The sequence below is a fragment of the Neltuma alba genome, unplaced genomic scaffold, assembly GCF_004799145.2.
Source record: "Neltuma alba isolate B1F8T4 unplaced genomic scaffold, ASM479914v2 tig00002585_pilon, whole genome shotgun sequence".
NCBI classification, from domain to species: domain Eukaryota; kingdom Viridiplantae; phylum Streptophyta; class Magnoliopsida; order Fabales; family Fabaceae; genus Neltuma; species Neltuma alba.
This window is the reverse complement of record NW_021632929.1, coordinates 11,591-27,598: the sequence shown is the minus strand read 5'-3', so window position 1 is coordinate 27,598 and position 16,008 is coordinate 11,591. Positions and strand designations below refer to the sequence as shown.

Genomic DNA, 16,008 nt, shown 5'->3' with positions numbered 1-16,008 from the left:
AATGCCATATGGATCAGATAAAGACTGAGTACATAATTTCAGCAAGAGAACAAACTACTATGTAAATTAAAATCTGTGCAAGTTAAAAACAACGTGGCTGCAGCTAAAGCCAACATCTAATCAGTACATGATAATTTGTAAAAGAGCTCTGCCATAAATAAAAGGGAAAAAAGGAAAGAAGTATAAATCCATCCAAATATAAGTAATTATGGGCCGCTTGGTATGGAGGTGGTTACATGTGCAAAGGAAATGGAATGAAAAATGGAAACCTTCCTGATACGCAGTTCTCATGGAAGCACAAGTTTTCAGTTACCTATAATGACTAGCTAGAGATACAAGTTTCAAATTACAAGCTTTACATTTAGGATTTGAGAAAATAGAATAGCGGCTTGAGGGCTCTGTAAATTCAGTGAGGGAAGGAAATTATTTGACCAAAGCACAACAAATAGGTAGTTGAGTTGTCCTGTGGCTCCTGTCAAAGCAGCTATTTCAATTTGGATGACCAACAGGGTATCCTCGTGACAATATGACCAAAAATAATATCACAAGCATAATGAGGGGAAAAACTTCAAATCATCAAGAACATAATAAATTCAATTTCATACAAAATCATGGCAGAGATTATAGAATAGTCTTAAAAATTACCCAAACATCCTTATTTAAGATCACAGGTTCTCTTTTGGTAATTAACTATCAGACTAATATTTTTAATTTTAGCACTATCTTATGAAACAAGCATAATGAGACTTCAAATGATGACAAACATGAGAAATGCAATTTCATATGAAACAATGGCGGAGATTATAGAATAGTCTTAACAATTGCCAAACAAGCTTATTTAAAATCACAAGCTCTATTCTAGGTAATTAACTATCAGACTAATAGTTTTAATTTTAGCCAAATTTTTCGCTATCTTGTAGAAGCATAATTTCCAACATTTAAAATTTACCCTCTCATCCTCCAGTCCAACAATAGATGCGAATAAGCATGGCTATGCCAACAGTCAACTTCACAGACAGCCATATTTGCATTTACAAATCTCAGTTCACATGCACGTAACAAAAACAATGAGATTACAGCGATTGGGTTGGATATAATATAAGCACAACTAATTACATGTTTGGAGCCATGTGTGGCACAAGACACATTGCGCTTACCTAAACCTTATATGCTCGAAATTTCCAGTCAAAACTTCATCGCACGGATATTTCTTCTATTATAGTTAATTAACATAAAAAATACAATCTATTTAGAGTGTTCAAGTTAGAGGTCCAGTTGATTAGAAGCAGCTAAATAAGTGGGTTTTATATTTAAAAGCCACTGTACTAAGTGAAGAAAGTAAACAGTGAATGCCAGTTGTCTAAAGCATGACGTGGAAAACAACAAAATGCTGTTCTGATGACTTCAATTTGCTAATAAGCTTGATGCATTTATCTTTGCTCACAATTAATATAGGAAAGAAACTGATGAATTAAGATTGTTACCTAGGCAGAGATAATGATTTGTTTTTAATTTAGAATTAACCCTGTCCTTCTGTAAATTAATTCATTTTTTACAAGGAGACGTAATGAACCTAGACATAACATGCAGAAGAAGCTCCTGTCAAATGTGAATTCAAGTTACACGAACAAACTTATGCAAAGTTTTCTGTATAAAACTGATATATGAATTGAAGTTATACCTGCAAGGAAGACTGCCTGCAGCTTAGTTTGTCACAAGACCTCAGTTGTAGTGCCTCTCTTGCTCTAAGCATCTGAACCCAAAAATCTTGTCCTTTATAATCCTTCCACTTAGATGCCTCTGGTAGCAGTTCAATTGAAGGATCAAGAGGATGCTTTGCAGTTTTTCTGATCCAGCTCAGCATTGAAAATAATGCGTCTCGTTTGCGCTTGCGAGAATTAAATTCCTTAACAGGAGCTTCTGAGTTCAAGGTAACAGGATCGTTCTCAACACTTCTACAAAATTTCAAGTCGGCATCACCAGGCGTACTGTGGAGATTCTCGCATATAGGAGGTTGATTTTTGTTGTCCAACAAATTCGTTTCACTCTGGTGATTAATCAAGTCAATGTTGCTTCTCATTTTACTTGATTGCAGATGAAAGGATACATCATCCTTCAACTTGGCGTTGCCACATAATAAATCTCTAAACTCATTTACTAGCTCTGGCGGCTCAAACTTAAAATCCATATTACACCCACAATTTCCACTTTTGAAATTATTTCCTCCACGAGTTTTGCTGAGCCATCTTTCAAACTCATTCAAATACTTGTTATATACTAATTTCACCGAAGCCAAAAGTTTAGGATTCAAACCCAATTCCTTAGTCACAAAACCCCACAATCCTTTCTCCGACACCGAAGCATACCCACCTCTTTCCTTCACAGACAAGAACAGTTTGTATAAATCCAACGATTGACCATCACCAAGCATTACAGGTACAGGACGAATAGTGCCTCCAGAATTCTTCTCCTTTATACAAATTGATAGAAGTTGATGAAACAAGCACTCTAGTTTAACTTCAACATCAAGGTGATCTGTAACAACCTCAGCAACGTTCAGGCAACAGTCATTACCCTGATGTCCTCCAACAGTTTCAAGACAATCTTCGGAAGATCCGTTTGTGAAACCTGACCATCGTGCCATATGCTTTGGTTTCCTACTTCTTTGTTTGTCAACCCACGGCCGGGATCGAGAAAGCTTCTATTTTTCCATTCCTCAAAATTTAATGAACCAAGTTAGAACTAACAGACTGAAAGGTGGCCAAGAGAGAACAATAACAGGCACCCGCAAGGGGGTGAAGTGGATGCACAGGTGGCTAACTAGTTCGCCGATTTACCTCGTCCCAGATCATGAACGAAGGGGTGCGGCTCAGACAGCGAACTTGGAGCCCAAGTGCATGGTTTATTGATCAGGAAACGGGGGCCCAATCACGAGGGAGATGCCAAGAATGCAATGAAAATGCAGAGAAGGAGAAAAAGGACGAAAAGGGAAAACAAGAAGAAAGCTTCGACAAGTAGCAGATTAACAGAGAATTGTCCGAACAAAACCCCAAATATAGGACCTTTCCCCCCTCGCTGGCCTTGGGGACTCCTCTTGCCCCTGGCTTGTGATGCGCAAGAGGCATTCATTGCCAAGGTCGGTAAATAAACCAATGTCCATATGAATTTTTTTTTTATTAAAAAAATACCTTTAATTCGTTAACTTTAGATAAATTTTCAGTTTAGTCTCTTAAGTTAAAAAATAAAATATTTTTTAGTTTTTTAATCTTAAACCTTATATAAAATTAAATAATTAGATATATATTACCTTTTTTTTACATCACTATTTACGTGAAAACAGTGGAAAATATGAGCGTGCCTTTTCTTTTAATCAGAATATATATATGCGTCTGGTTAAAAATAAAATACACACACACGCACACATGTATATGACTGTGTATGAGGACGCATGAAATGTATCAAAAAAAATGAGGACGCATGAAGAATGTAGTTGGCATTGGATTTTTCGTATTTTTATTGAAATTACTTTTTATCTTTATCACTTATTTTTAGCCCCTCACTTCTAATTATAGGATTTTTTTTTATCTAAAAAATGTTAAGCAAGTTTTTTTTAAATAATGTGTTAATAATATATGATGTTGGCAAAAATAAAAGAATAATCCTCCGGTCCTTAATATAAGACCCAATTGTTGAATTGACTTTGGTCCTAAATATAAAACACATTTCTCATATTTATCAATTTTCTCTAAATTACCCCTATAGATACTCCCTCAACCATAATCAAATAGGAGAGGAAGAGTGGGTATTAAAAAGATGATTATGGTATTTTAGAACAAACGTGTCACATTTCTTATAATTAACTAACTTACCTAACTTCCTTAATCTAATTAAATTAGTTAAATGGATCTTATATTGAGGATTGAATGAGTAATATATGATATTTTTAAAAAAAAATCTTCTCATTTATTAGACTATTGATCGGTATTCACTGTTCGCTTAATTTTTTTTAAAAAAGAGCGCATTAAATAGAAATATTTTTAAAAAATAATTAGCGTGATAAATAAAATTATATCTAATCTTGCACTAAGAATCAAACCGAACTCTTCGGTAACATTGTAGGAGTATATTTTTGTTCTATCAAATTTTCTAATAACTATTAATTTTGACTTCCATAAACTGTATGAAACTATAAATATCTTCAAATCAAAAAAAGAACGTCCAACAGACAGTAGTACTAGTTCAAGCTTTTTGTGAACAAAACCTATTTTGAAGAGTTATTAGTACTACTAATTAGAACCAGTAATATTCAAGTATAACCCTAGATATGTTTAAAAGAAAAAAGATAGAGAGAACATGGGTCGGGACAGCAAGGTAATTTGATGGTGCTAGAGAATCTAAATTTGTATGTTAGTTCTTGGTAAAAATATCTATGATTGAGTCTGTTATTTTTTAGTCCAAAATTCTAAAAAATATTTGAACAAAATTTAAAATATAGGACTAAGTGACTAACGCACCTTTGTGAAACAATTAGTAAAGTGAGTTTTTATAACATTCTAAATTTTAAACCTAGAAATACAAGAATTAGTATAAAATGAACAAACCAGTAAATCTTTTTTGGCAAAAGTTTTAGAAGTTTCTTAAAAAGACAGAGATTCCTAATGACTAAATTATAAAGCGAAAGTTTTTTGGGATTGAGAAAAGAAGAAGTGAGAGACTCGGATGAAGTCTTCAGACCCATGAATAAGAAACAGAGAGGAATGTAGGTTAAAGGTTATATTAGATGCGTGAATTATGAAATTAAGCCAAACTTGGAGCAAAATCATAATTTTGTATAGTTTTGGATTGGAAAGGACAAATGAAAATTATGTCTGAAAATTTCACAAAAATTCCTAAAAAAATGAAAAATAGCATGCCAAGGCCTGTATATGAAAAAAAATGATAAAAGTGCCCTTGAATTAACTTTAAAAGAATTTTAAATATTATGACTCATTTTGAGGTATAAAGCTAGATTTAATTGTTTGAATCGAGGCTTCAGAAAAGCAAGTAAAAATAGGAATTCATGAGTTAAGAGGCTGTAAAAAATTATAAAATTAATTTCGTCCCTAGAAGGCTAGCAGAATGACTTTGAGAATATTTAAAACTCAGTTATGCCATTTAAGGGCATTTTACGAAAAATTTAAAAAAAAAAAACCTACCCGATAAAACTCATAGATTTTCTCCAAAATAAAATGAAGTTTTATGATGTAGTTGGATGAATTTTTAAAGCTCTGAATTGAATAAAATGCTCCAGTTAAATATTAAATAATTTGTGTCCCTTAAATAGAAGACAAAATCAAAGAAAATATCTCAAGGCAATCATGAGGGTGCTGAGTCAGCATGCTAAATCGCCAAATGCAATTATGATGCCTTTGAGTCAGCATGCTGAGTCATCAAAAGATATTTATAGACAGTAGAAAAATCAGAATACAATACGGATACGTTTTAGACAGGACTGTCTACCTAATACAGTAAAATTTCTCCTGCATGACTTAGTGAGGCTATATAATCTGTCAATGGAGCCAACTATTTTCTTCTATACTCCTTTGAGATGATGTCATATGTAGACTTATTTAAAATGAGAAAAAAGTGTCAGAACGTGTCCCTATAGTCTCGGGTAAGTCAGGACCCGAAAAAGTACTTGATATGGTACAGAATGACAAGATAGGTAGAGGAATATCTAGGGACTGCATTTTGCTCAAATTTTCTATTAATTTCTTCTATATTTTAATATCAAAATGATGAAAGGACATGCAAGGGATTATGTATACGGTTAGATGGGAGGAAAAGATATTATGTGTACAGTTGGATGAAAGACGAGATATAAAGAAAAGACACAGGGCATGATGATGTAAGCATGATGTCATGAGAACACATGTTATCACAAGACAGAGGCAAAATGGATGGCCAAAATTAGATCTTACAATTTCTTTATCAATAGCTAGGATTTCATGTTGGTGTTTTTAAATTCCCCCTCACCTCCCATTTGGCCAAAGTTTCAACCAACTTGAAGGAAAAAGAAAGAGAGGCTGTGAAGAAGAGGAAGAAGGAAGAAGAGAAAGAACTCTAAATCCCATGCAAAATCAGGCTCCAAAACAAGATATGTTTATGATTATTGATGTATTTTCTATTATCTTTGTTGTTATTGAGCATGGTTATGGGTTTTGATGGTTTTTGGAAGCTTGAAACCTAAAAAAAAATATGCTGCATGAAATTCTTAAGTTAAGAGGAAGATGAAATTAATGTTAGAATAATATTTACAAGTTTGAAAAGAACAAAAATCAAGTGGTTTTATATTGAAATTGATTAAATTTTATGATTATGCAACTTAAAGAACTGTTCGACCAAGCTGGGTTCTATCGCTTAGGTTCTGGTAAAGATTTTGACAATAATTTAAATGAAACACTAGTTCAAGCAAAGCCTGGCAAGAGAAAATCCCCCAAGTAAGTAATGTGTTACTATGATTAGTTCAACTATGGTTATGAGTTTGAAGTGATTTCTCCAAGGAAAAAGGCACAGAGAAGAAGTAAAAAATGATAAAGAGTAACCCAACTAATTAATTGTAAATTTTCAATCTACGAGCTTGTTAATCACTTGAATCGTAATGCTTCCGAATGCACACTATAAGGGGTTTAAGAAAGGATGTTTCATTTTGCTCAATTTTACTCCTAATTCAGCTTAATTCCATAATTCACCTCATTGAAACCTCTAACATAACATTTGGCTTACATTCATTTTCATTTCTCATTCATTGGCCTCGAGACTTTATCCAAATTTCTAACTTTCTCTTTTGTCAGTCTCAGAAAACTTTCACTTTACAATTTAGTCTCTAAAAATCCTTATGTCTCTCCACAAAACCTCTAAAGCTTCTGCCAATAGGAGTCTCATAACCTATTCATTTCTGGCTAATTCTTGTATTTCTAAATCTAAAATTCAAGATGTTATAGTTTTTCCAAATCTAAATTTATTTCAATTCACCCTGACAATAAAATAGTTATGGCGAGGTAAGTATGGTTTTCAATCTTTAAAGAAATAGAAAAATTATCATTCTTCATCCTGAACTCTAGGAGGCTCGAAAGAGCCTTCCAACACTTCTAAATAAGAAGTGCACTTATTACTTTGACCGTTGACTTCGGGGAACCAGCTTAATAGCCCATGGGCTTACTGTTCCCTACATAATGTCAAAATATTATTTATTTTTAACTGATATAACATCAATATAAAACAAAACCATCTAACGTCACCCATTGAGGTGATTCTTCTTCTTCTAACACCACATATTCTTCTTATTCTAAATGCAAAACCCATTTTGAAATGTGAATTTACATTAAAGAATAGATTTTATATTTAAAACCGAATGAGTATTTATATTAAATATTTATTTTGCCGACCATTTATTTATATTAAATAATAGTAATTAGAAGCCAGAGACAAATTGTCAATGATGATTATCTCAAATAAAAGAAGCTTTCACAAGCGACATTTATTTCGCTGAGACCCAAACGCTCGTTTGTTTTTACTTTTCACTCGATCAATTCACTTTAACTGGCACCCAAAAAAAAAAAAAAGCCATCATCTTGATTCATGGGCATGCTTGATATAAAATACTCCTCCGGTCCTAATTATAAGACCCAATTGACTTATTTGAGGAGATTAAGGAAGTAAGTTAAGTTGGTTATTTATAATAAATAAGTGTTGTTATTCCTAAAATATCCTTGCTAATTAAGTATATTGGCTAAAACTATCATTATTAGAAGGATTATCTTGAAAAAAAATACATAAATATAAGAGAGAAAATGGATTGGGTCTTATAATTAGGACCAAATAAAAAGTCAAATTAAGTCTTATAATAAGGACCGGAGGAGTATTACAGGAATAAAAATAAAGGAAGGAAATAGAAATAGACAAGCTTTTTTTCAATCTTTTCCCAAGTTCCGTTTATACTTACCAAAGGCGTGAGCTCTTCTTAATTCTTGGTGATTATCTCCAAAGAAGGATCGCGAATCCATCGATATGACATGAATTATGAGTACTTGTCGCGAGGACACCAACCATCAAGACGAAGAAGCGACAGGATAGACCCACTTTCACCATACAAAACTAGGAGGGAAAGACGGTATATACTAAGAATAAAAGAACCAAAAACCAAAGTGCGGTGCAGGTCCCAAAAAGTCTCCGGCATATATACAAGACTGGAAGACACGCAATAAGGGGGAAAAAAATCATACTTACCACTCCAATTTGTGATCACTTTCTCCTAGGAAAATTTTCGGTGTAACTCGTCCAAATTGTGTTGACATCAGTTCACGTAATGTACAGAGGAACAAAACCGAGTTTTAAGCCCAGGAACGACACATAGGCTAAAGGAATGTAACTTTTGGCCAAAGGGGTGAAACTGAGTTTAAACCGAGGTTATTGCCATGACAACCTGTTCTCTTTCACATGTAATCAAATTCAACACCAGGATTCTGCATCCACAAAAGAAAAAAAAAAAGGAAGAAACCCTTTGAAAACTATGGAACCAAAACACCCAAATAATAGCCATATACTTGAATGTCATAACTGTAAACTGCTACTCTTTTGTAACCTTGGCTTCTGAAAATATATATCGCATAGTATATTCAAACACCCATGTTGTTTATATCTATTAATCAATTGGAGACTCGAAAACCATATCCTGCATCATTTGTGGGGAAAGCATTGTCTAAGGGGCAAACTCGTAAGGATATCTTTTTGAAAATCTAACATAGATGGGAATGATACAAACCTTATCACACACGGGACAGTTTTCACTTCTTTCCATCCATTCCAGAATGCAAGCAAGGTGAAAATGATGATCACATTTTGTGTTGAGTTTTGGATTCTCATCATCGTACTCTGAGGATAAAGAGAATTCATCAGTAACTTCTTAATTATAAGCAAAAGAACGGAGAAATAACATTAAAATGGTCAGGCTGACTAATTCCAACAGAAACAGCTAAAGAAGTTGAATGGAGAAGATGGGACAGCATCACCTTCTAAACAGATAGGACACACATCCTCCTCTTCAGCTAAAATGACAGGTTCATCTAGCTTTTGAAGTTCAATTTCTGAATCCTTAGCTGGGTCCAGTTCTAAATCACTCTGAACTTTACCCTCTAGTTCTTTCTGCTCTTCCAACTTGGTCATATTTCCATGACCATCACTAGTAACTATTTCTTCAGCTGAATTAGAATCTGTAGATTGAATGGATGTATTAGTCTTATTATCACTAATTTCATGAACCCCGGGTGGAGTTTGAGTGACAACCAAAGTAACGTTGCTGTAAGGAGCAGGGGCAGGAGGTGGTCTATAAGTGTCAGGACTTGAAGTTTCAAGGTTAGTATCAACAAGGAGCCCTCGGGAGAAAGCAGACGCAGAACCATGATTAGATGATAGAGGAACACGCTCCTCTGATGCTCTTGGCTGCTGAAGAAAATGCAGTAAATGAAGTCATCCATATGACCGTACGTATTTCATGGATCATATATAACCAATAGGCATTAGAAGAGAAGCAACAGAAAACTACTTATAAGTTCATAATCACAGAAGACTTGATAAGTTCAGAACTTCAGTTATGTAGTGAGAGTCAGAGAGTCTGCGAGAGTTGAATTCATGCTTGCATCAAAGATTTGTCAGACTTGGTTGTTTTGACTTTTGAAAATGAACATCCTTCCTCACATTATCAGACTTCGTTGTAGATGCTCCCAGACCTTCCGTTTTAAAGCACCGCCACAGCATGTATCAAACTGAGCGATACAGGGCAAATTGTTGTGCCCATTTTTTAGCTAGGAATGCAGACAATTAGGTAGGAAGGTGGTCGATGATGAAAGGAACATTTTCTAGACTGTTTCTTAGTCCTTTGTAAGCTTGTTATTTGATTATTGGACCTGTGCTTTATTTTTTTAGGGAAAAAAAATTCTAATCCTCATCATTGCATAATTTAAAGGAGATAAACTTTTCTTTTTCCTTCTACAGCAGTTTCAGATGAAGATGAAGCAGTCATAAATTATTATGATTTTCTACTGCCTTGGTAAGAATAAACTAAGCATAAAGTCATCAACGTTTTGGAGCAACAAAATATTACCCTTTGAGGGGAAAAAAAAGGAAATAAGGGATGAGTAGAAACAATCGGTATCAAATATGATGTATACTAACATAGAAGTACGCTGGTGGATCCCTCAGTTCGGTTTCTCTTGAACAACAGCAACAGCAACCGCCCATCTTCCCTTAACTGCAGGACACAAAGACAAATTTTAGATTCCGGTGATTGAGTTAAGCTTCATCAGCATTGAAACAGTCAAAATTGAGCGATACACAGATGCTAAAACGAATACGATCCTCATGTACCAATGATCATGCCAGGACGTTGTCACCTATATTCCGTCTCTCTCCTGCTCACATGAAAGAGTAATCATCCGTCCAACCGACCAAAAAACATCCCCAATTCATCAGGACTAATATCGAGGAATGCTCAACAAATGGTTTCCTCGCAGCAAGCAATCCAAAAGAGGAAGAAAAGAACTAACGGGTTCATGAGATAAAAGCGATGACACAGGCAGAAACGCACAGAGCAGAGTAAAATTCGATAGAATTTTGATCCGGGAAAGAAATAATTTGCAATTAAAAAGAAAAAACCAATATAGGAGACAAATTAAGTTTACACAAATGCATTCAAATACAACACCAGCAACCATCAATCATCAACTAAGCGACCAAAAAGAAAAATAAAAAACAACAACAGCAGATACGAAACAGCATAGATACTATTTATATTCAATTAGAAAAAGAGCAAAAGAACAACGATAAAGAGAAAGAGAAAGTAAGAAATACGTAAGTTGCAAAACCTAGCTAAGCAGAAGTAGCGAGGCCAATAAGTAAGATAAGAGGAAGACATGAAAGCAAAAGGCAACCGATCATTTCAAATTAGGAATATTCTGCGAGGAAAGAATGGATTGACAGGTGATTTCCTTACCTTGAGACAGAGAAATTACAGGATTCATGAAAGAACTGAATCGAATTGAGGGAGAAAGTTCGTTTGAGTAAGTTGCTTGGACGCAATAGGAAGGGAAGACCAACGGAGCGGGGTTTTGGATCTTTATTTATATGATACTCCTGAGAGTGCGAGCTACGTGTACTAAAGCCACTCCCAAAACTACTTTTCTACCTCCAGCATCTTCGATCACTCAGATCTCAGCCGTTCAATTCCCACGGACCCCACTTCTCGTCGGTCCCACCATCAGATAGGCGTTTCATATTTATCTGAATTATCTACGGAGTGCGCCCCATGTTTTCTCTATGGATTTTTATTTTTATTTTAATTTGCCTGACGTGTTTGATGGAAATCAGACTCCACTTACCATTGGAGATATTTACAAACTAAAGTTCTAAAATTACCTTCAGACAAAACAGAAAGTTGAAATCATGTAAAGAAAACTAAAATCTAAAATTGAGATTGCTTTTTTTTTTTTTTCAATTTTTGGCCATCGGATTGTTTATTGCATTTTGTCTATTAAAATAATTTGAGACTTAATAGCATTAGATATAAAATTAGATTTGATCACTATAGTTCTGAGAGATACGCACGAAACACGCAACGAGATTCCCGATTGTTCAACCAAACTTGACCTAGGTAACCCATATCTTTTTCTTAACTTTTTAAAATTTTGAGACTAAATTAAAAGATTATTTTTTTTGAGAAGAATAACTAGACAAAAAATAAATAAATTAACAAGGAAGAGACAAAATAAAATCTAAAAACGAAAGGAGAGAGAATGGCGGCGCCACAGGAACGCAGCCGGGTAGATAGATATAAAACACTAGGCAATATCATATGAACTAGGGAATCAACCCGATATTACAAAGGTCAGATTTGGTGTTGAAGGCTGACTCAGACCAGCCAGCCCGCCTACCAATCTCTGTGGAGTTTGAAATTAGTAACTAAGGTCTAAGGTTAGAGCTAATATATGTATATCATATTAATTAATTACAATCGCAAGTCATCGTCCAGAGTTGGAACTCAGCAGGTGGTGGGTGATCAACATTCCACAGTCTTGGGCCTCTTGGCTCCGCGAAGCAACTCTTTGATTACTGGTACCTCGTCCACTTTAAGCTGTGTACAAAAAGTAGCATCTCAAATCAGAGAAAAAGCAAAATCATAAAAGGGTTTTTTAACTGTGAGGGAGGTAGGAGTAAGACCAACCTGCAAAGCAAAATGACGCTGCACGGCTTTTACCATTTGTTCCCTGGATGGACTCGAATTACTGCTCAACTGCGATTTGAGAGATAAAGCCATGCTTCAAACATTACTGATACACATTTAAAAAGTGAGAATCCAATAAAAGGAGACTTACAAGTTTAAAATGCCTGCAGTATCTCCACAATGACTCTGTTCCCATATTTGCCAAGTTCACCCTCTGCATAAGGAAACTCAGCGTCAAATAGCATGCAGAGAGGCGTTTAGGTCTTGAAGACTGCTATAAACGGAATGCAGCAACTTCATATGAAGAGGGAAGACTAATATGAATCATGTGAAGGTTCCTTCAGTTATGTAGATTCAATTATGCAGAAGTACTCGTCATGTTTCTTACAGGGTGAGGAGCAAGAATAGAGTGGACTTCTCTGTAACTTGCACGATTGCTTGGCTTCGCAGATATAGAATGCACATAAGGCTTCGTATGTCTAACTCTTGGCTTGCTGGGCTTGTGAAACTCAATACTAGTAGCTGTTCAAAGGGAAAACAATGTTGATTTTAACAAGCAGTAAAAATTGAAACGGACTGTTGCTGAGACGTTACAAAGAGTTGGTCAGATAAAATGGAGGGGGGGCTTACAGAAATCGTTGTCCTTTTCATGGATTTCGGATCCACTGCTGGAGTTGTCGTAATCAAGATCATCTTCTTCGTTTCCGGTAGGGTGTTCTAGCACGCTCAATGCATTCCTTTGCAGCTTAACCTCAACCCCATTTTTCAAGACCTTGCATGTCAAAGCCAGAAAGAAATTAAGAGCTTTGCAGATGAATGAAGCCAGAAAATCAGGGATAAATTATAGTGTATCAAATTTAAGATGCTACAGTAAGACCAATCTTTTTCTCCCCATTCCTTACATATCAGAGATCAAGTAAGGATACCTGCTTAGCAGGAGCAGGTGGTCGTGGTGAATCTCTAACAGGTAAGATAAAAGTCATATCATCTCCTACTCCAAATTAGAATCTCATCTAATTTTGAGATAATAACAATAATTATTTGACAGATAATGAATAATTTATAATTATCTTATATTTAATTTTAAATTTAACATTATTAATCTGAATTTAATATTTATCTCTTTACATGCAGAGATAAATCCAACAGTGAGCAACTCCTAATAAACTCCGCCGCACAAGGAACAAAAAAGAATTACAAATGTAAAAGCTCTACATAGAATAATATTAATTTAGCACAAAAGAATGGTAAGAAAAATTACTAACTTCCAAACTTAATTACAGGCAACAGAAATGATAAATCCTAACCTTGCTAAAATACCACGAAAAACTAATCCCAGCAGAATACTGGAATATGAAATTTATGGACTCCTACTAATCATAAATTACTCATGCAACTAGTTATAAAGTTACATTCCTAGAAACAATAGCTTCTGATATCTAAAAATAATACAGCAAAACCAATAATCCTCCTTTAAACCGAAATCCATCCATCTCTCTCTGATACGAGATAGATACCGCCAAAATTGAATATTAAATTAGTTTCACAACATTAAACATAGAATAGTTTCTTAGACGTAACTTACCTTCGCTAAACTTCTTGTACTGTGTGTTAAACTTCTGTTTAGAAGATTTAGCGGTGGACAGCAATTGATTTCCACATTACAAGTCACAACACATAACATGGAACAAAACGAGTAAAGATGAAAATTTCTGCTCTCATATTTCCTTCGTAATTACACAAGTAGAAGTTAGAAGTATAATTAGAAGGGCAGTAAAAATATATACCAGCCAGTGCCAACCTCCGAGACCAACAGCTTTCTTGACGACGCCTTGCAGTCCAACTAGTACAGACTTGGTTCTATTGTTGCCAGTGACTATAACTTTAGTGTGCCTAGGAAGAACCGAAAGTTCTTCGTCTCCACTTTCCTCGCGGAAGGGTGATAATACTCGGGAAGAGCATAAGTCAGGCTCCAGCATTCTTACCGTTTTATCCAAGTCCGCAGTTTAAATTACAACGTCGAGATTTCAAACATAGAACCTGAATGCCAGTCTCGTCCAAACTCAAAGACCGCTCAAATTTTTGGATTTCAGACGGGGTAATGATTGCTAATCAGCTGGTAGTACGGAAGGATATGACTAATCAATATAATAATATTCCTTCATAAATTGCCTTTCACAAAAGCTTCATTCTTGCTCAACCGGACTTGCATGCAATTGAAACCTACTGTGATTCCAGCACCAATCGTTCGGCGAGATCAAGTCCCTAAATCCATAGAAATGAACAGAGATAGAAAGAGGAAGTTAATTTAGCAATCAACCAACGAAAAGAAGAAAAATATATAAAGTGATTAGGAGAGGGAGGGGAAGAGAGAGAGAGAGAGAGAGAACAGTTTCGCGATAGATTTTTTGAAAAAGATGAATACTGTTTTGGTGCTCAGAATTAGGGAAGTGTTAAATGCGAAAGGTATCCAAGGAAGATACACCCCAATCTCGCTCACGGACTCAGATCCGCGACAATGAATGCAGCAATGTTGGGGTTCATATCAAAAAAATAGACTAATCCTTACAAGTAGTTAAATTTCACAGATTAACAAAGTAGGACATGGAAATAATTATCGAGTTGTGAGTACGATTCCTGCAAACAAGAAGTAATCAAAATTTTATTCATTTTTTTCCTTCAGAAAAGTCGCATGACGTATCCAAAATTAAGAATTTATAATCCCACGCATACAATAAAAGATACGCAATCACAAATAAAAATTCATCAAAACAGAAAAGGAGGCTTCTTCTATTTTCTTCCCGCGATCAATATAACCTGAAAGTTCTCGGCTTTCTTCGAAAATGCAGGAAAGCTGGGAAAAGAATTTGAAATTCGAATTCGAAAGCTTCCGATAAGTGAATGCAGCGAGCGAGACGCACACACATAAGTTGAGGTGAAGTAGCAGCAGGTTATTGTAAACGTGATGCAGTTGATTATTATTATCCAGTAAAGGAAACAAAGCACAAGATGAAAGAAAGAAGGAAAAGCCATTAAACTGAACCAAGAAGTATCTTTAATCTTTAATATTGAAAAGCTCGGAAGAAAATTGAAAGTGTGATTAAGATCAAGTGTGAGTGAGAAGCAAGCATAGCAGAATTAAGATTAGAAAAAGGAAATTTTGAATTGGAGAAAAGAAAATGAGAAGAAAAAGCGAAAGAGGGTGAAGAAGAACGTACCGGTAAGGAAAGAGAGAGGTGGATTTCAATCGGAAAAGGAGGAAAATGACCAGGAAATCTGGAAATGGATGCGAGGAATAAGAATGAGTTGAATTATAGAACGAAGGAGTGTAGAGAGTTAGAGTGATTAATATTATTTTATTACTATTGCGTTGATTGAGAGAGAGGGGGGAGAGAGAGAGAGAAGAGGAGGAGGAGGAGGACACACTATAAATGCGTACCAACTGCCATGGGAACGACCTGCCATGTGCCGTACGGTCACTACTTTATGACCGGTTGAGCCGGTACCACCCCGGTGATTGGAGTGTTGGAATGCAGCGCTAAACGGCTCGGCTTAGCGGGTTAACGGCGCGGGGGGTTTTTGTCGTTCGTGGGAGCGCATGGCTTTGCACGGAACAAAGGCGCACGCATGCTATTACTCAGTCCTGGGAAAAATATGAAATCGTGCCCATCCTTATCCATTTTGCATCCTCTTTCCAGCAAAATTTCAAATTATGATACTAGTGTATTATACTTACAGTTGAGCTTGTACTA

General features: G+C 35.4%; 3 protein-coding genes across 9 annotated transcripts; all 3 read right to left on the bottom strand.

The window, feature by feature from the left end:
- Positions 1–216: 216 nt before the first annotated feature.
- LOC114733196 (AT-rich interactive domain-containing protein 2-like) lies at positions 217–3,175 on the bottom strand. Of its 2 annotated transcripts, none has more exons than XM_028920609.1 (3): positions 2,838–3,175; positions 1,682–2,701; positions 217–472 (listed from the first exon to the last, which is right to left on the bottom strand). In XM_028920609.1, the coding sequence occupies exons 1-3, from the start codon at positions 2,850–2,852 to the stop codon at positions 407–409; spliced, it is 1,101 nt and encodes a 366-aa protein (XP_028776442.1). In that variant the 5' UTR covers positions 2,853–3,175; the 3' UTR covers positions 217–406. The 2 variants fall into 2 exon arrangements, with proteins under 2 accessions (XP_028776442.1, XP_028776450.1); XM_028920617.1 differs by having other exon boundaries at positions 1,682–2,715; positions 2,838–3,174.
- Positions 3,176–7,946: 4,771 nt separating this feature from the next.
- On the bottom strand, positions 7,947–11,092 carry LOC114733223 (probable E3 ubiquitin-protein ligase RHB1A). 5 transcript variants are annotated; one of them, XM_028920646.1, is made up of 6 exons: positions 11,030–11,046; positions 10,372–10,448; positions 10,213–10,288; positions 9,051–9,483; positions 8,804–8,913; positions 7,947–8,504 (listed from the first exon to the last, which is right to left on the bottom strand). In XM_028920646.1, exons 3-6 carry the CDS (start codon positions 10,276–10,278, stop codon positions 8,475–8,477), a joined length of 639 nt encoding a protein of 212 aa, XP_028776479.1. In that variant the 5' UTR covers positions 10,279–10,288; positions 10,372–10,448; positions 11,030–11,046; the 3' UTR covers positions 7,947–8,474. The 5 variants fall into 5 exon arrangements, with proteins under 5 accessions (XP_028776479.1, XP_028776487.1, XP_028776473.1 ...); XM_028920654.1 differs by lacking the exon at positions 10,372–10,448 and having other exon boundaries at positions 11,030–11,092; XM_028920640.1 differs by lacking the exon at positions 11,030–11,046 and having other exon boundaries at positions 10,405–10,766.
- A 728-nt stretch (positions 11,093–11,820) lies between these two features.
- On the bottom strand, positions 11,821–15,523 carry LOC114733211 (uncharacterized). 2 transcript variants are annotated; one of them, XM_028920626.1, is made up of 7 exons: positions 15,475–15,523; positions 14,044–14,521; positions 12,887–13,028; positions 12,645–12,778; positions 12,408–12,470; positions 12,257–12,325; positions 11,821–12,166 (listed from the first exon to the last, which is right to left on the bottom strand). In XM_028920626.1, exons 2-7 carry the CDS (start codon positions 14,233–14,235, stop codon positions 12,092–12,094), a joined length of 675 nt encoding a protein of 224 aa, XP_028776459.1. In that variant the 5' UTR covers positions 14,236–14,521; positions 15,475–15,523; the 3' UTR covers positions 11,821–12,091. The 2 variants fall into 2 exon arrangements, with proteins under 2 accessions (XP_028776459.1, XP_028776462.1); XM_028920629.1 differs by lacking the exons at positions 14,044–14,521; positions 15,475–15,523 and adding an exon at positions 13,842–14,032.
- Between the last annotated feature and the right edge of the window lie 485 nt (positions 15,524–16,008).